At 37.2% G+C, this 21,009-nt stretch overlaps 1 protein-coding gene and 1 long non-coding RNA gene across 2 annotated transcripts in view; one reads left to right on the forward strand and one right to left on the reverse strand.

Annotated features, from left to right (window-relative positions):
* LOC147632182 (uncharacterized) overlaps window positions 1–21,009 on the forward strand; it is a 244,820-nt gene that overhangs the window by 47,186 nt on the left and 176,625 nt on the right. The window lies entirely within an intron of this gene.
* Window positions 17,579–20,831, reverse strand: LOC147632183 (multicopper oxidase LPR1 homolog 4-like). Its single transcript, XM_086808821.1, has 2 exons — window positions 19,755–20,831; window positions 17,579–19,289 (listed from the first exon to the last, which is right to left on the reverse strand). Exons 1-2 carry the CDS (start codon window positions 19,869–19,871, stop codon window positions 17,745–17,747), a joined length of 1,662 nt encoding a protein of 553 aa, XP_086664947.1. The 5' UTR covers window positions 19,872–20,831; the 3' UTR covers window positions 17,579–17,744.

Here is a 21,009-nt window from a genome sequence, read left to right on the forward strand (position 1 = left end):
TAGCTCCGCTGCTATGACTGATAAAGCTCAATTTTTCTAAGGGATAAAGCTTATCATTAAGGAAATAATTAGAATGATCCCTAATTGGATCATTAATCCATAATGGATTGAATAATCAATATTCATGAAATACATAAACTAAAAGCATAGAAAAAAGCCATTAATTTGGCCTCAAGCATAGATTAATCTTGGATTAAGGAAAAGCTTTATGAAAAGCTTCATTTGGATTGAGAATAGGTCATGAGTATGACCATTTCTTGAGTGAGAGAGAGAAATTACATAAAAACCATTTGAATTAAGCATAAATAGAAATTTATGTAATTCTTAACTATCATTAATCAATTAACTTCAATAGCATTCATCAAATTATGTAACTCTTCACTACCATTCATCAATTAACTTCAATAGCATTCATCAAATTATGTAACTCTTCACTACCATCAATTAACTTCAATAGCATTAAAAAACCATTCCAATTAAGCTTCTCAAGCTTGGGAGGGGTTGAGAAGAGAGAAGCATTGAGAAATTATAGAAAAGATCAAAATTCACCATTTACCTTACAAATTGCTTGATTCTTTGTTCACGGTAGAGGCCCCCAACCAATCAATTGGTTAAGTATGATGATGGAGCCACCAATGGGGATTGAAGAAAGAGGGAAGCTCCAATTTCTTCAATTTGGAGAGAATTTTAGAGAATAGTAGAAATTAGCATTATTTCAGCATAACTCTAGTATAGTAAAATTCTTCTCCTTTTTTCAAAGGACTCATGTTCTATTTATAGGAGAGGGAAGCTCTAACCAAAGCTAACTGAATTCTAGAATTTTCCAAATTCAGTTTGGTTGAATTTGGACTAGATTTGGACCTAGTTTGGTTACTTTTTGATTCGGTTTGGTTCCATTTTGATTTGGTTTAGTTCAAGAGAGAGGAGAGATAAAAATATCACATTATTTTTGAGTTTAAAACTCATTCAAGCATGTGAAATATGCACCTCCTTTAATGGACTCCCCTTCCTTACATATGTGTCAAAATGGAATCATTATACCCAAAATATCTCATATTTTTAATATTGCTCATAGTTTTTTACTAATAAACCTTGTACATTTTCAACTCTTCATCTTATGTGAGCATTTACTCATTTTTGGATACTCAATTTATCTCATTTTTTTGATATTACTCATAGTTTTTTACTAATAAACCTTGTACATATTCAACTCTTCATCTTATGTGAGCATTTACTCATTTTTGGATACTCAATTTATCTCATTTTTTTGATATTACTCATAGTTTTTTACTAAAATAAACCTTGTACATATTCAACTCTTCATCTTATGTGAGCATTTATTCATTTTTGGGTATCTTCTTTTACAAATAGGATTTATCTCCTCCCTACACATGGATTGATGCTATTGGCCCATAGGAACCTTAATTGGACCATAATCCAAAAATTTCTGAAAATCTAGACCCTTAGGCTAAGGTGCTTCATATCAATTTTCAATTAATTCTAATTGCATATTGGAAATTTCTTTTTGAATTTCTGTTTCAGGGGAACTTATTTTAATAAGATGAGTTATTTTTCTATCCAAAAATATTCATAATCTGAATATTCTCTCTCTAGAATATTTTCTCTCTCTATGCCAAAACAGGCAGAGACAAGATCTCTTATATTTTAGAAAAGGGAATTGATTACAGGGGAATATGCTGGACATTTTGAGAGGCTGGGGAGGAATCTTACAGTAGTCCAAGTTTCTCCTTGTAGCAAACAAATTTTTGAAGGCAAGCAACTAGAAGAACAACCACAGAGTCATATTGATAGAGTTAATGTTACTGAAACTCAAGAGCCAAATAATGGAGTTAATGTTGAAATCCAAGAGACAATTGCCTTGAGTATATAATTTGGGAACCTACGCGGCTTGAGGGACAAATTCAAGAGCATATGGAAGAAACATCATTGAGTTCTGATGAAGAGCCAAGTACATCTAGTAGGGAGCACATAGATGACCTTGATCCTATAGAAGAATGAGCCATTGACCAAATGGTTCAACACTCTTTTGGTGACATTGAAGAGAATATAGAAACATTTCTTGAAATTGACCTTTTTGGGGCCATGGATCTAGTTAAGGATGATAGAATAAATGTTGATCTATGACTTTGTAACTTTAATTTTAAATATGAGCAATGAACTTTGAATTTATAAATATGAGCCGTGATTTTTCTTGAAGTCTTTTAGACAAATTTTTTTTTCCATTTCCAGTACTTATTTTGGTGCCTATCAAATGACATTTTCCCTTTGATTTACCACCCCTTATACTAACGCCCATAATAGTCAACAATAACCGATAATTTCCTTATAGTGTTTGTTTGTGGATGTGAATAATAGCCATCCAAATGCCTTGAAGAAAGGTAGTAGGATAGGTTTAAAGAATTCCACAAGAAAAATGCTATTATAAGTATGCTTTTTATTCTTGTTTTTTGAGATTATTGAGTTATTATTCATGATTTGGTGCAATATGTATTGACTTTTTTTCTTTTATTATTCTTTAGCTCATGAAATATTAATTACAAGCTACAACTTAAGCATATCAACAAAATTCATATGGCACGATACACACATGTACGTCATCCTTCCATTTTTGTCATTGTGTGATATGTAGAATTATTTCTTTGTCTGAAATAATTTTGTGTTTCTTGAAAAAAAGCATTGAAATGTTGGTTTGTCTTTATAAAACCAAAGGAAAAAATGTGATGTCTTTGAAAACCGGTTAGCTGTTCTTCAAAATCCTAGCTAGAATTTGAAGTAGAAGGTTTTTACATTACTTCATACAAAGGTTTTTCATAATCATTGATATTTCTCACTCTGTCAACCTCACAAAGTGATGATTGCTATCCTTTAAACCACCTCATCATGTCATCAATCTCACACATGTTATCCATTCGTCACTATTGACCTGTTGCAACATGATGCCACGAGCTCATGAGATGAGATTATAGGTCACTATGATTATTGACCTCATGTAACTAAGCCCTTATTATTGAAGATAATGCTTGAAAAAAGTTTTTTTTCAACCCTTAAAATTAAATATAATGCTTAGGCTTAATTGGGATCTAGATTTGAAAACAATGATTTCAGTGATGTGATCACATAAACGTTAACGTGCTATTAACATTTTGTTAATAACGTATGCAAACCTGTTATTAACATTAATTCACGTTAATATTAACATTATTGATTTTTCATGACTTAAAATCTTGCACTAGGCTTGCCCATCTTGCTTTTGAATCTTATTATTGGACCATATGCACTCCAATCAAGGTGCTTGACATTGAGTTTGTGATGTTGAACAATGTGCTATTGCAAAAAATATTTGCCATTAATATGCTGTTAATGTTGTAATCACATTAACATGTTATTAAAATTTATTAATAATATTAAATTTTATATGATCACGTAAGTATTATACTAGAAATCATACAAATGCCGAGATTTATAAGGCAAATCAGTAAGAACCCATGTACCTTTGGAAATCAAAGAATCGTATTTAGCTTGCATAGCCTCCTACCAGTGATGCTTTTGTGGAGAAGAGATAGCTTCTATATAAGTTGTCAGATCTTCATGGACATCATCATCTCAAAAGTGTCATCATAGACATGATTTGAACCATGTTAAATATCAATGGGAAGATCAATGTATATATCAAGATTATCACTAGAATCCTTCATAGGGTCTTTAGAATCCTTGATAGGAGAAGAAGGATGCATAACATCTTGAGAGATATAATGATTATCAATTAGAAAAGAAAAAGTAGTGAGTAAGGATTGTGTATCATCAAAATCCTTACTAGGCCATGTACCTCCCATCAAACGCTCATCGAATAGAGCATCACGGACTGATGACTTTCTGAGAAGTAGGATCATAAAATTTATATCCTTTAGAATTATCAGAATATCCAAAAAATCTAACTTTCAGAATATCCAAAAAATCTAACTTTCAAACCAGGAGCATCCAAATTTTGTCGCGTTTCTTTTGGCACGTGAATATAAGCAATGCATCCAAAGGTGTGAAAATGTGATACAGAAGGCGTTTTCCCTATGGGAATCTTACCCAGCAGGTGTAGTTGTGGGAAGATGATTTTGAACTAAGACTGATGTATGAACTGCTTCAGCCCAAAAGCTCTTGGATAATCCAAAATGAAGAAGCATACATCTCATAGCATTAAGAATGGTTCGATTATTGCGCTTTGTAATGCCATTTTGTTGAGAATAATATGGAACAATGAACTCATGATGATGAATTCCTTATTCAATACAATAGTCATCGAAGAGATTTAAAATATATTCTCCATAGTCGTCACTACTACGAAGAGTGTCTTTAGAGCGACCAGTATGAAGTTCAACTACTTTCTGATATTGCTTGAATATGGATAAGGCTTCAGACTTATGCCTCAAGAGAAAAACATATGTGAAATGAGAGAAATCATCAATGAAGGTAATGAAATAATGATAGTGAGATTTGGAGTGTGAGGTCCCCCGCCTGCTCTGGGGCTCTTGCGGCGGCGAAAGTGGCATCGGCCTCCCACACGGGGCGGGGTCCACACACTCGGGGCCTCGCCCCCGCGGATGTCCGAGATGTGAGGCTAGCCCGGGCGGCCCCTCCGAGACCAGGCCCAGAAGACTCCCCTCTCTTGGAAGGCATGGGCGATTCTGCCAATTGGGAAAAATCTTCTAACGGGGGGAAATTACTCTAAGGAGTCAAGTCCTAACTAGATAAACTAATCTAACCAAACCTGAAGTCACATGTCAGATCAAGAAGAGACTTGCACTTGGTCCATGGAATCACCGCTTTTTTCCTCATTTATGAGGCAGAGCCGATGATCCCCTCCCACAGAACAAGGTCTTCTCAAGATTTAAAACTAAATAATGTAACTAATCGTATCTAGTTGTTTCTCAGGAATCCTCCGATCCAGCCATCCGACCCATGGGTTAGCCAACCACCCGCCGACCACCACTGAATTGGTGGGATTCATTTATAAAGATTTGGTTGGGTTTTTGTCCGGGTAGAATTCCCAGGGCCCCTAGCCGGCGATTCATGCAAAAATCAAAGTAGGCATACCACACACGTACACACCCAATATGAACTTGCCATTTATAATAACAGATTCGACTGGCTTTAAAAACAATCCTTCAATAAAAATCATAATATTTCTGATCATCATTTTCCAAAATTTTGAGTCCATTGTATTACAAAAATGTAACCTCTGAACTCTCCGTTGAAGACCAGCTGGCCAACCAATGAGATCCAGTATCAAAATTTGGTTCTCAAAAACCTTTCCTTTTTGTCCATCCGAAATCTTCCTCGACGTATGCATGGGTGTTCTAGCAACCGCAAGCCTGTGCATTGCCTGGCCAGAACCCTTTAGGATCCTCCTTAGGTGTCCTAGCACTTCACTCAGGGACTGCTTCGTCGGTCCTCACCCATCGTACCGGAAGCGTATCATTTTAACCGTACACAGAGGCTGGTCAAGACCTCGACAGGGTTTGCCGCCGCGAGCAACGTCCCTTAACCCTTTTTTCATAATTCCCAGTTTCATAATGAGGATCGTTGATCTCTCATGAGGGTAATCTACCCATCATTTTGTCCATTTGTTCAACTAGATTCTTGGTGAGTTTGGTCAAGGAAAAACTAGATTAGTTTTGGTAGTCTATTCTTTGGATTAAGTAACTAGAATTGGTTACGAAGTTTTTGTCTGATTCAAATCGAGAGAAGGACAATTAGGTTTACTGTCCGTCCCTCACGTAGTCTAACCAAATTCATTCGATTTAGTTCTACAAGGATTCCCTTCAGATAAACATCTAGATTTTGGGTAAATATCAATTTAGTGATTTTACTAATTAAAATATCCAAAGATATTCTTTATGCCACATAATTTTTCAACCTTAATTCATTAGGTAGAATTATGGTGGAAATTCATCTTTTGACACTAAAATTTAATTCAAATCCATCTTTTCTTAAATATCATAAAAATTCTTCTTTCAACTAAAATATCAATACCTTTTTTTTAATAAACTTGAAATCCTTCTTTTTCTCATTTCAATGAGTGTGCAATCCAATTATCGTGGAAATTTCTCTTTTACCATAAATTAAATCTACTTATAATTCTTCCTAAAAATTACATAAAATATCCATTAATTCCATTAAGCTAAAAATTCCACTTTTCTCAATTAAACATTTGAATTCCAATATGGTGGGAATTCCTCTTTCATCATTTAATCTTATCTATACAAAAAGATAAATTTAACTAATTTTTCTCTTAAAAATTTAAATAAAAATCTTCATTAATTCCTTTACACTAGGAATTACACTTTTCTCATTTAAATATTTGGATTCCAATATAGTGGGAATTCCTCTTTCATCATTTAAAATTTATCTATGCAAAAAGATAAATTTAACTAAAATCCTCCTTTAATTTTTAAATAAAATATACATTATTTTAGCATCACAATTTTTCTCTTACTTCATTTGAAAACATGGATTTCCATTGTCATGGGAATTACTCTTTTAACATAAAAATGGATTACTAGAAATTCCTCTTTTTTCTAATTAACTATTTATGCATAAACATAAAAATCAAATTTTCCATGATTATAATGAGATTCATTCAATTAATCTAGGATGATTAATCCTAGAATATGGTAGGAAGTCCTCTTTTCATAATATAAATGAAAATGATTTATGTGTTTATCTTTCAATTGGATCATTATCCAATTATGGATTGATTCTTAATTTTACCATAAGTGAAATAGCATAAAAGCATTAAAAAGCCATTATTTTGGCCTCCAATTAGACAAGCATAGAAATTACTTTTAGATTAGAGAAATGCTTCATGAGAAGCTTCATTCGAATTGAGAATAGGTCATAGGAATGACCATTCTTTGGGGGAGAGAGAAAAATGCTTAAAAACCATTATAAATTAAGCATAAATGAAAATTTATGAGTTTCTTCATTAAAGAACTTCAATAGTATTCAAAAGCCATTCAAATTAATGCTTCTCAAGCTTGAGAGGGGTTGAGAAGAGAAACATTTGGAGATTTAAGAAAAAGAAGACAATAATCCACACTTTACCTTCTAAATTACTTGATGCTTTGATCACAGTAGAGGCCCCCAACCAATCAATTGGTTTGGTATGTTGTTGGAGTCTCCAAGGAAGATTGAAGAGAGAGAGAAGCTCCAATCTCTTCAATTTTGTAGAGGGTTTTTAGAGGATAATAGAAAATAAGCTTATTTTGGAGTAATACCGGCATAGTTTAGTTCATAGATGAGAATACAAAGGAATGAGGGTCTATTTATAGGTGAGGGAGGCCACTAATTGAGTCCAACTGAGTTCTAGAATTTTCTAGCTTCAGTTTGGCTGAATTTGGACAAGTTTTGGACCAGTTTGGCTCTCTTTTTGATTTGGTTTGATTTAGGAGAGAGGAGAGATAAAAATATCCTATCATTTTTTAGTTTAAAACTCATCCACACATGTGAAATAGGCACCTCCTTGAAGGGCCCGCTTTTCCTTACCCATGTGTCAAAAAAATGAATGATTACTCTAAAATATCTCATTTTTTTAAATTAATACTTCATAATTTTTAACTAATAAACCTAGTACTTAGTCAACTCTTCATTCTATGTGGGCATTTACTAATTTTGGGTATTTTATTTTATTCTTTGGATTTATCTTGTCCCAACACTTGGATTAATCTTATTGGTCCATAGGAACCTTAATTGGACCATAATTAAAAAAAATTCAAAAATCTTGACCCTTAGGCTAAGGTCTTCTAAATCAAATTTTATTGATTCCAATTGCACCTTGGAAAATCTATTTTGATTTTCTATTTTAGGGAAACATTTTTTTGATATTTGTAGAATTTATTTATCCAAAAATATCCCAATATTGATTTACCACTCTCTAGAAATTTTTATCTCACTAGGCCAAACAAGGAAAAATAATATTTTCTTGCATTCAGAAACATAGAATGATTACAAGGGATTGAAGTAGAGGCTTAATCAATATTCAGCCTGAGGAGGAATCTTACATCCTCTCCCACTTGAAAAACGTGTCCTCATCTTGCAAAGTGGGGGTAATCCTTCACCAACTCTTCTTCTTTCTCCCAAGTGGTGTCTTCTAGAGGGAAGAACTTCCACTTTACTAAGAATTCTCTGAGGACTCTACTGCCTAGGAATCTTCTCCCAATCGTCAAGGATTTCCTTAGGTTGGAGTACCATCTGGCCTTGAGTTGGAGAGATCAATTATTCATTATCATCAAGCATGTGACTCGGGCTAGGTACATACTTCTTAAGCAAACTGACATGGAATACATCATGTACCTTGAGATTGGGAGGCAGAAGAAGTTTGTAGGCTAGATTCCCCACTTTCTTCATGACAGTATACGGCCCTATCTGGGAGACAACTTCTTGTACCTCCCTAAGGATAAGGAACTTCTTTTTGGTTGTACTCGAATAAAGACCATATCTGATTCTTCGAACTCTCTCTCAGATCTCTTTTTATCTGCATAATGCTTTTGTCTGTCTTGGGCTACCTTTATATCTTTACTGATTGATTGCATCTGCTGGTCCATGTCGTCAAGCATTTGTCTGGACATTTTGACTTTGATTAATGGATCAGACCAAGTAAATGGTGTAAGTCAATCTTGTCCATACAAAGCTTTGAAAGGACTCATCCCAATGCTCCGATGATAAGAAGCATTGTAAGCGAATTCGACCAAATGTAGATGACTTAACCACTTCTTGGGTTCCCTGTCGGCTGCAGCATGATCGAAGGATATCTTCTATTACTTGATTCACCCTTTTCGTCTGGCCATCAGTTTCGGGGTGATAGGTTGTGCTAAGATCCAAGAAAGTTCCTACTGCTTCAAAGAATGCAGTCCAGAATTTTGATGTGAATTTGGGATCTGGGTCACTTACTATCCTCCTGGGTAAACCATGCAATCTGAAGATCTCCTTAAGGAAAACTTTGGTAACATCCATTGCAGAGTATGTTTCTTTCGCTGGAATTAGATGGGCAACTTTGGTCAGCCTGTCAACTACCACAAAAATGGAGTTGTAACCTGATTGCACTGAAGGTAATCCAGTGACAAAGTCCATACTGATGTATTCCCACTTCATCTGTGGAATGTCTAGAGGCTGCAGTTTCCCTGGCATCTTGACTCTCTCTGCCTTGACTCTTTGGCACATCAAGCATTTCCGCACATGATCAAGTATATCCTTTTTAACTCCTGGCCAAAAGAAGCTTTTCTTCACATACATATAGGTTTTTATAAACCCTGGATGTCCAGCTATTAGGCTATCATGGGCTTCTCTCAGAATTCTTCCCTTTATCCCCTCATGATTGGGGATACATAGCTGATTATTATAATACATGCATCGTTCATCCAATTTGTACCCAAGAACTCGACTCATTTCTTGAGGAGTCTTGCTTTCCTGCACAACAGAAGGGTAGCAATAGGGGCAAAGAATTTATCCTGCATGATTTTATCCTTTGCTTCATTGATCAATGGATTTGACACCACTGTAATTGCAAGCAAGGAGGCTTTTTTGCTTCGCGCATCTGCAACCACATTTTCTTTCCCCGAGCTGATACTTTATTTCAAAATCAAATTCCTGCAGGGTCTGCATCCATCTCCTTTAATGCATGTTGAGATCCCTTTGGGTGAAGATCCGCATCCATCTCCTTTAACGCATGTTGAGATCCCTTTGGGTGAAGATCCACTTCAAACTTTGATGATCTATCAATCAAGGTGAACCTTTGTCCCAAAAGATAATGTCTCCACAACTTCAGAGCATACACTACTGAGAGTAACTCCAAGTCATGGACGGCATAATTTCTCTCATGTGTTCTGAGTTTTCTGGATTCATAGGCCACTGCATGACCTTCCTGCATTAGAGCACCGCCTAAGGCAAATCCACTGGCATCAGTAACTACCTCAAAGGGTTTGATAAAATCTAGAAATTTAAGAACAGGGTTGGTTACTAAGGCTGTCTTTAGCTTGTCAAAGGCACTCTGACACATTGCAGTCCATTGAAAAAGTGTACTTTTCTTGAGAAGGTTAGTCAAAGGGGATGCTATCTGAGCATACCTAGGTATAAAGATCCTATACCATCCGGTTGACTTTAGGAATCCTCTGACTTCCTTTACTGACTTGGGTTCTAGCCATTCAACTACTGCTTCGATCTTTGCGGGGTTAGGACAAATCCCATCCTTTGACACTATGAATCCCAAGTATTCCACCTTGTCAACAAAGAAAGAACATTTTCTCTTCTTTGCAACCAATGAGTTGGTGTTTCCTTAGGATTTCTAAGACCTTGCGCACATGATCTTCATGGTCTCTGCTATAGCATTCTTTGAGTATACCAAGATATCATCAAAGAAGACAAGAACAAAATCATCCAAGTATTCTATGAGAATATCTTGCATAAGAAGATTGAATGTCGCCGGGGCATTAGTCAATCCAAACGGCATGACTGTGAACTCATAATGCCCATAGCGAGTATTGAATGTTGTCTTTGGGATGTCGTGCTCCTTGATTCTGATCTGGTAGTACTTGGATTTGAGATCTATCTTTGTGAACATTTGGGTCCCACTTAACTGATCCAAAAGTTCATCAATCCTAGGAATAGGATACTTATTTTTAATTGTTAATTGATTCAATCCTCTGTAGTCAATACATAGTCTTAACGTTCCATCTTTCTTCTTTTGAAAGAGAACGGGTGCACCCCAAGGTGAGACACTGGTTCTAATGAATCCCTGCTCTAATAGTTATCTTAACTATTCCTTAAGTTCTATGGCTTCAGGGAGACTGGCATTTTGTATGCACGCTGGGCTATTGGGGGTTTATTCGATCTCATGATCTACTTCACGAGACGGAGCATCTCAGTCAACTCTTGAAGAAATACATTTGCATACTCACTTAACCACTCTATTTCTTTAGTCTTGCATTTTATGTCTACCGGATTCATTTTAACGACATACACAGCTTGCCTCTTTCTGAGCCCTTTTAATAATTTAGAAGCCTTGACTAATTGTAGCAATGGGGATCCGAAAATTCTAATTCCTTGAACTTTATTCCCGAGAAGGTCAAGGAAAGAGATGGTTCCTTTGTGTGACAATTAATGTCACCCTGATTCTTTTGGAGCCAATCCATTCCAAGGATTCCATCATATATTCCCAGGGGTAGGACTCTAAACTGGCACTCTGTTACGTTCCCATCTAGGCTAAACTGAATAAGGTCAGTCTCAAGGTGAGTGAAAAGAATCTTCCCACTGGCTAATTCCACTTGCATAGGTTTCCCTGATTTTTGATTTAGGACTAATTTACGCAGACATTCTAAGCCTCTTGAATTTACCTTAGCTCTACTGACTTGGGACTCGACACTACCGATGATAGAGATCAGGAGCCTGAGGTGCCTCCAGGGATTGAGTGGAGTGCACATGAGTTTGATGCATACCAGAGAGTCCTTCACGAGAGCCAGATCATAGCATACGAGCATGTGGGTGGTGCTAGTCCTAGTGGCACCTCGGGTGATGGTGCTAGCAGCAGCAGTGTTGCTTCTCTCATGAGCAGCGTGTCCTTACAGTAGAGGATCTTACACGCGCAGAGTGGCATACACGTACTATTGCTGATTACAGATTTTGGATTTATAGATAGAGACATCTTGTAGTAGCATGACGTAGAGAGAGGGAGAGGGCTATAGTAGCTTATGGGGCTCGTGAGCTCCCGAGTACACTGGCACCAGCTCATGATCCTGCCTTTGAGGCATACCTCCCCGCAGATATTCAATGACCCCCGTAGCCGGCACAGCCTCCTCGATGTACACAGCAGCCTCGCACCAAGAGTCTTGAAAAATCTGCAGTGGATGCTAATTACTAATCCAAACATGCTCCGATCATGACCAAACTTTGCAAGCATGTGGGGGTGGGTTCCCCCCACATGTTTGCAAAGTTTGGTCCCCCCATTGAAGCATGTTTGGGTATGATGGTATGGGGAAGGCCCGGATTTTCCATGGCCTCTTAAGCACCAAGAGACTTGAAAAATCTGCAGCAGTGGGCACTAATTACTAATCCAAACATGCTCCGATCAATGACCAAACTTTGCAAGCATGTGCGGGTGGTCCCCCCCACATGCTTGCAAAGTTTGGGTACGATGGTATGGGGAAGGCCCGAATTTTCCATGGCCTCTTAAGCACCAAGAGACTTGAAAAATCTGCACTGGGCGCTAATTACTAATCCAAACATTCTCTGATCATGCCCAAACTTTGCAAGCATGTGGGGGTGGGTCCCCCCCCACATGCTTGCAAAGTTCGGTCCCCAACCATCGGAGCATTTTTGGGTACGATGGTATGGGGAAGACCCAGATTTTCCATGGCCTCTTAAGCACCAAGAGACTTGAAAAATCCGCACTGGGCGCTAATTACCAACCCAAACATGCTTCGATGGGAACCAAACTTTGCAAGCATGTGGGGGTGGGCCCCCCCACATACTTTGGTCCCCATCAGAGCATGTTTGGGTACGATGGTATAGGGAAGGCCTGGATTTTCCATGGTCTCTTAAGCACCAAGAGACTTGAAAAATCCGCACTGGATGCTAATTATTAATCCAAACATGCTCTAATTATGACCAAACTTTGCAAGCATGTGGGGTAGGCCCCCCCCACATGCTTGCAAAGTTTGGTCCCCATCTCGGAGCATGTTTGGGTACGATGGTATGGGGAAGACGCGGATTTTCCATGGTCTCTTAAGCACCAAGAGACTTGAAAAGTCCGAACACTAGGCGCTAATTACTAACCCAAACATGCTCCAATCATGACTAAACTTTGCAAGCATGTGGGGATCCCCCCCCTTCCTCCCCTCCCTCCTATGCTTACAAAGTTTGATCCCCATCGGAGCATGTTTGGGTACGATGGCATGAGGATTTTCAACAAACAATATGATAGCCAAAGTGCTAAAAAAATAAAAAAACCAAGAACATCAACTCAAATGTAATGATGCTCAATAATAAAAAAACTCATAATGATATAAACATCAAATAAGTACATCAGAATGTGAGCTAACCCAACTACTCTGGGTTTAGCCACCACTAACTCAAAAGATCAAGGCATAATGAAATGAGCTACCCTAGCTAGTCTGAGGTTAGTCACTATCGATAAATCTAAGTACAATGTAAGTGAGCCTTTTGAGGCCATGGAAAATCCGGGCCTTCCCCATACCATTGTACCCAAACATGCTCTGATGGGGACCAAACTTTGCAAGCATGTGGGGGGGAGCAAAGTTTGGTCATGATCGAAGCATGTTTGGGTTGGTAATTACTGCCCAGTGTGAATTTTTAAAGTCTCTTGGTGCTTAAGAGGCCATGGAAAATCTGGGTCTTCCCCATACCATTGTACCCAAACATGGTCCGATAGGGAGACCAAACTTTGCAAGCATGTGGGGGGGATCCACCCCCACATGCTTGCAAAGTTTGGTCATGATGATCGGAGTATGTTTGGGTTGGTAATTAGCGCCTAGTGCGTATTTTTCAAGTCTCTTGGTGCTTAAGAGGCCATGGAAAATCCGGGCCTTCCCCATACCATCATACCCAAACATATCCGATGGGGACCAAACTTTGCAAGCATGCACCCGGGGGGGGGGGACACCCCCACATGCTTGCAAAATTTGGTTATGATCGGAGTATCTTTGGGTTGGTTATTAGCACTGAGTGCGGATTTTTCAAGTCTCTTGGTGCTTAAGGGGCCATGGAAAATCCGGGTCTTCCCCATACCATCGTACCCAAAAATGCTCCGATGGGGACCAAACTTTGGAAGCATGTGGGGGGGACCCACCCCACATACTTGCAAAGTTTGGTCATGATCGGAGCATGTTCGGGTTAGTAATTATCGCCTGGTGCTTGCAAAGTTTGGTGATTTTTAAGAAACAATATGATAGCCAAAGTGTTAAAAAATCAAAAAACCATGAACATCAACTAAAATGCAATGATCCTCAATAATGAGAAAACTCATAATGATATAAACATCAACTAAAGACATCAGAATGTGAGCTAACATAGCCACTCTGGGTTTAGTCACTAACTCAAAAGATCAAGGCATAATGAAAATGAGCTACCCCAACTATTCTGAGGTTAGTCACTCCCAAAAAATCTAAGTACAATGTAAGTGAGCTAACCCAGCTAGTCTGAGTTTAGTCACTATCAAGATAGAGATCTATTCAACATCACCCTCTCTAGCTCTCAACTGCTCTAGAATGCTCTCACGGTCATCCACTCAAAGCTGAAAATGAGAGCGAGAACTGTGTTTTCGGCTCTGTACTCAATCAAGAGTGAGCCAGGCAGCAACCACTAGATGAGAGAACTGAAATGCCTCTAACTCCACTTCCACTGTTGCTCGAACTCAAGACTCCCTCGATGAATGGGAGAACCGGCTTGCCACAATCATGCTATGCGCATCAAAAGAAAACCCATAATCATCCACTGTATCCTGGGCAAGGATGCACTTTGTCCTAGTGCAACTCATTAGATAGTACTCTACTCCCTTGCTATTTTCCTCACCGACAATAACAGCGAATACATCATCCTCCTATAGTAAATCTGTTAGGTCATCATTGTAAGATTCCTCCCTCCAACTTTTGAGGTGTAAAGGTGTATGAACCTCCCCTTTTGTTCTTGTAATTATTCCCCTCTCTGAAATAGAAGAAAGATCTTGTTTTACCCTGTTTTGGCCTAGAGAGAGAAAATATCTAGAGAGAGATAATCCAAAATTGAGATATCTTTGGATATAAAAATCCTCCTAGTGTCTAAAATAGATTCCCTTGAAATAGAAGTTCAAAATGAACTTTCCAATGTGCATTAGGAATTAATTGAAAATGGTACAAGGGACCTTAGCCTAAGGGTCTACATTTTTAAAAAAATTTAGATTACGGTCCAATTAAGGTTCCAATGGGGCCAACTGGATTAATCCAAGTGTTGGTATGAGATAAATCCAAGAGAATAAAATAAAATACCCAAAAATGAGTAAATGCTCACATAAGATGAAGAGTTGCCTGAGTATAAGGTGTATTAGTTAAAAATTATGAGATATTACTAAAAAAATGAGATATTTTAGAATAATGATGCATTTTTGACACTTTGGTAAGGAAAGGGGGACTCTTGAGGTAGGCGCCTCTTTCACATGTGTGGAAGGGTTTTGAATTCAAAAAAATTATGATATTTTTATCTCTCCTCTCTCCTAGATCAAACCAAATAAAAAAGGGAGCCAAACTGGTCCAAATTGAGTCAAATTGAACCTGGAAAATTCTAGAACCCAATTAAACTTGGTTAGTGGCCTCCCTCACCTATAAATAGACCCTCAATCATTTGTAATAGAATATTGGAGCTATACCATGCCAGTATTATAGTAAAATAATCATATTTTCTATTATTCTTTAAATTTTTCTCTCTCTTGGGAGCTTGGAGCTCTCTCTCTCTACAACAACTCTTGGAGTTGCTCTTCTTCTCCTGGTGGACCAATTAATTGGTCGGGGGCTTGACTCAATTAGAGAATCAAGCTAAACTTGGAGTTAAAATCAAATTTTATGGTTTTTTTCAATTTTCTCAATAACTTTCTTCTTCTCAACCCCTGTCAAGCTTGAGAAGCTTTCTAAATGATTGTTTTAATTCAAATCAATCTTTCCCTTAAAGTCTTAATGTTTAATTAAGAGAAAGTTAATCTTTATGCTTATTTGTAATGCTTTCTTTAAGTAAATCTCTCTCTCTAAAAGACTAGACATCTTTATGGCTAAATCCCTTGAAAAAGGATGCTTCTCAATGATAGTCTCTTAATTCAAAGCTAAACGCTAGGCTTGATAAGCTAGAGAATAAGAAAATGATATTTTCATGATTTTGTGCTATTAAAATAATGGTAAATTCTTTCAGATTATTTATGAGTAGTTAAAAACTACTCTAATTCATTCTAAATGAGAAATGGATAATGCTAACAAATTGGAAAAAGAGGAATGTTGAAAATAGCTCAATCTAGTGGGATAATCATAGTTATGTTTAACTTTATGGTTAAAATTATGATTTAAATTCATAGCTTGATTTTAAGCATAAAAGAGAAACTACTATCATATTTTCATTACAAGCTTTTATATTTTTTTTTGAGAATTATCAGTAAAAATAGAGCAGCACAAAGCTATGGTAATTTTTTAAAAAAAAATACATATCTTATTTTTATGCATAATGCTAAAAGAGGACTTCCTACCATATTCTAGGATTGGACATCCTATGCAAAAAGAATGATTTTCATCATATTCATGAGAAATAAATTTTTATAATTATGCATAACTAATTGATTATGGTAAAATAGAAATTTTTGGTAAATTTATTTTTATACAAAAAGAGGAATTCCCATGATATTTGAGATCCAAGTAGTTAAATGTTAAAAGATAAATTTTTGGCATAATTCAAATTATGAGTATTTAACAAAAGTAAAATTTTGAGCATTATTAATTTTATTGGAAAATATGTATAAAATTGATTTTTGTAAATCCCATGAATCTTTTACTCGAAAAGAAGAATATTTAATATATTTTACTTGAGAAATTTGAGAAAGAATATGAGAATATCCATCGAGAAAACTTGGATAATTCTTATTTAAAAGAGAATCTGGAATCCCTAGGAGGATCGAGGATCCAATGAGTAAACGGAAGTTTAGAATTAATTCTCATTAATGAAGCTTAAGGAATGAAAATACAATACTTAAATGCTCTTTCTGAGTTTTTACTATTGAATTCTGATAGGGTTTATTTTCCTTTTTTAAACCTTCAACAACACTCTGATACATAGATTCAATGGGATCGAGAAAAAGTACCTTTAACTAGGCCAAGCAATTGGCAGAAACTTAGAAAAGTCCTATCAGTATCGAAAGTAGAAAACGGTACTAAAAGTGGATGTGATAAGATGTGATGTGGATCTGAATGAATGTAAATAAATGTGATGGGATGTAAATGGATGCGATGTGATTAGATGAGATGTGAATGTGATAAGAGGAGATGTGAATGTGATAAGAGGAGATGTGAATGAGTAGCTTGTTACCTAATGTTAAGCCTGGAGGGAGATCAAACCCCTCCACTAGATGGGGGTGCAGAGAGCTTGTTGAAAAAGACTAAAAAAGTGATTATCTCTTAATCCTAATTAATAGGGTGATTAACAAGATAATAAGCTCATAAATTGGATAGATCCTAAGCTAAAGCTCTAATACCATGTTAAAATGCAAGCAAAGTGATGAGCTATGGTAGATCAAATGCAAGAATCAACATCATTAGCAAAGTGATTAAATGATGATTAAGATAAGATTAGTGAACAATTAACTGATAGCTTAATGTAGGCATGGATACTCAAAAACCAGCGAATATTCATTAGGCCAATGCCTTAATTTATAGAGTTTACATCCACAAGATGCCAAGCATCTAATCCCACTGATCTCTCCTTGATTCACTCCACCTCTTTTGTAGCTAATTTTTTATATCATCACTTACAAAAATATAAGCTAGGCTAACAAAAACACTTAAGAATTTTTACCTTTGCCACCCACCAAGAGACAACTCTTCATCCACATTGGCTACATTATCTTCTAGAGTTGTTTTAGCATCAATATCAACTACAAGATAATAAATTAGAGCCTTAAAAGAAGCTTATTAATGCAACGGATTCACCAAACTTAGCTACAAATTTGACATACCATCATGATCTCCCTTTAGTACTAAGTGCTTGAAATATGGATCCACAAGGCTAAGGTCTACTCCTTTGTTTGCTTTGTATTCGTGGAGCCTAAATGGTCTCATCATGGAGTGGTCCTCATGCTGAACAACATGGCAATGATAGACATAGTTAGGGCCAACTGTTGGATCGAAAGAAAAGGGGTTCCCTTCTCTTGTTGTGAAACGAAGAAGAACCCGTAGCATGGTTCCATCCCAAACAATCACATTATCTTTCCAACCTTGTTGGTACATCTGTGGGTCCTGTGGATGCTCAGTGAAGCATGTGCCATTCTTTGGATAAGGTATCCTAATGGAGCAAGTGCCTTGATTATAGTCATCCACTAGAATGCTTTGTTGATTAATGACTTGATATTGAATGAGGTGGATATGAAATGGGTGCGGTGCATTGCTAAGGTTGATGATCTCCCATATCTCTGTGGTACCAACTATAGGAATCTCAGTCAAGGGGTCATTCCAAGTGAAGTTATTCATAGTATATTGATAAGTATGTCCCTCACTATCATAGTGAGGGTCCATGGTAATGGTTCTCACCAATGGTGGAGGAGTGAGGTCCGTAAGGAATTGGTTTTGAATGAGGCCACCACCTGTTAGTGAAGGCAGAATAGATGGAAGATCTTGCATGAAGGTTGGGTCATGAATTATTCCCTCTTCAATGCCGCCTTCTTGGACAACCACAAACTTCATTATAACACTTGTTTGGGGGCTTGTGTAAGCAGGAAATCTGCGGTTAGGCTCTACAGGCAAGTTGTTCAGTAGAATCTCCTCTCCATAAGCAAGCTTTGAGAAGTCTACTAAAACATCAGCTCTTTCTGCAGGAGAGATCAGAAGGGTTGTGAGATTAAGTGGCTCTGAGAGCAGCCCACCATCGGTACCAATTTGGGTAATGGTGAGGTTATTGCTGAACTGCAAGGCGACAAAGCGGGCATTGCAAGCATTGAGCAATCGAAACCTATAAGGTCTTGGGTATACTGGCGCATAAGGCCACACCTTACCATTCACAAGCCATGTGTCATACCATTCTGGGCACCAATTAACTGGAAGAGAAATGCCTGGCCCCGGTAGATTAATGGAACCATTAGCATAGAAACGCCAATCTTTAAATACAAGCGGAAATCCATGAGTTGGGATCACTGCGTCCTCTCCATCGGAAGTCAAAAAGTAGAGGCCAGACAATCCGGCTAAAACATTTAGCCTTGTCATTCCAAAAGTGTGATCATGGTACCACAGGTTTGCTGGTGTTTGGGTGTTTGGGTACACATAGTCTCGTGTGACAAAGGCCGGACCGGTCTCATTCATCGGTGTGAACCAAGCATCTGGGTTGCCATCATAAATGCTTGGTGCTTCCATCCCGTGAATGTGTACCACGATGGGAACCCCTCCCCTGCTTGGGTTGGCCCATGGAACAGTGTCACTTCCCCTTGGAAACATATGATGCTCATCTGGAATATGGTTCTCCCACCGAATGTGTGTTGGAACATAGCGCCTTGCCTACAAACAAACCACACAAAGCACCATCACATCCTTTGAAGATTTCACATGCAAGGTGTGTGTGTGTGTGTGTGTGTACACGTGTGTGTGTGTAAGAGAGACTACTAGCCTTGCTACTTGATACCCCTAGACAATGACCTCACACATTATGAAAGAATGAGTAAATTTGACAAGGAGAATAGAGATACCCATGATTGATCTTGAGGTTTCCATACTATATACATTGGGAAGGAGGAGAATATCCTCTATTCTCACTATATGTATTCTTTTACACTACCCTTTACTATCCATTGGGAAGGAGGAGAATATCCTCTATTCTCACAAAATGAATTCTTTTACACTCTCTTTGAAGCTTCCACTATCCATACACACATTTTATGCTAACTGCATTGCATTTAGGTACATGAGACCACCATCATTTTTAAGACATCACAGTACAAATGAGACCAATTTAGCTATCCTTACCATCAAAGTAGGCCCTAGAAATGCTGCCCTTTCTTGGCTTGAACCAAATGCATAAAGAGTTGTATCAGGTAAATCTCGATGTAGCTTCTGTAGTAAATGTTGTATCAAAGTAATCATGACATAACATTGTTGACATATATCAACTCTAAAACCATGTTTCTTCAAAATATAATGCACATAGAAAAGGAAACGTTCATGGATGGTTATAAGTAATTGAGACTTAACCAAAAAAAAACTCTATGTAAACAAGAAATTAGTAAGCAAAATAGACAATGAAAACTAAAAATGTAGCTTTTAAGGTAAGGTGTGATAGCTTGTGTAATAGTGTTAATTTCCCTTTTCAAATCCTACATATCAAATTTATACGAACATATTATATTTCTACTATGCTACTTAATTTTTGAAGTGCTCTTTATTCATAAATCTAAAGAGGAAGAATCTATACTAAAGTCAAACATATTTGCAAAGGGGATAAAATCAACTCCTTGGACTATTTTATGCAAGGTCTACCTTCTAAAATCCTAGGCTTACCTTAATGAAGCATCTTTTTCAGCATTATTTAGTTCATGCAAAGTAATACTTTGATGCATACTTACAAATAAGGCACATTAAATGGAGTGAGAGAGACATGGATGTAAGCTTTCTTCAAGGAAATGCAGTAAGATGAAAACGGCGGAGAATGTTGCAATTCATTTAAATTAATTGAAAAAAAGGAAGAAAACTTTATATATCTTCATGTATAGAGGTCAACCAAAACACCTTTCTCAAAAAACGTAACAATTTGCAAAGAGCACAAAATTTTCACTTATTCTTTTTTTTTTCCCACTAGAAAAACATTAATGTGATGCATCGTAACATTAAGACATTTATTTGGAAGCGCCATTTAAAAAAAGAAAACTAGATTCAACAAAAGTTCTTCAGACAAAATTTTGATGTCATTTGTAAAGTTGTAGATGAGAAAAGGAGAAGCAAGTCCAACTTCCCCTCCTCCTCGTAGTCACCTATGTGAAATACACACTCGCTCCATCGCTTTTGCAATCACAAAGTACGATCTTTAAAGCTTTTTGATTGTTAAAAGGAGAAATAAACAACGTTTTTATGGCTGTGTGTGTGTGTGTGTGAGAGAGAGAGAGAGAGAGAGAGAGAGAGAGTAAGAGTGAGTGAGTGAGAGAGAGAGAGAGAGAGAGAGTGAGTGAGAGTGAGAGTGAAGAGAGAGAGAGAGAGAGACACTGAGTGACTGAGTGAGAAGGAGTGT

This window comes from Cibotium barometz, chromosome 14 (assembly GCF_041138505.1).
Source record: "Cibotium barometz isolate CiBa-2024 chromosome 14, ASM4113850v1, whole genome shotgun sequence".
NCBI classification, from domain to species: domain Eukaryota; kingdom Viridiplantae; phylum Streptophyta; class Polypodiopsida; order Cyatheales; family Cibotiaceae; genus Cibotium; species Cibotium barometz.

Excerpts from the sequence above, each read along its gene's own strand:
- LOC147632183 (XM_086808821.1), bottom strand. The coding sequence starts at position 19,871 with ATGATTACTTTGATACAACATTTACTACAGAAGCTACATCGAGATTTA. Across the intron at positions 19,290-19,754 it reads TTCTAGGGCCTACTTTGATG|GCAAGGCGCTATGTTCCAAC; the intron begins GTAAGGATAGCT and ends GTTTGTTTGTAG.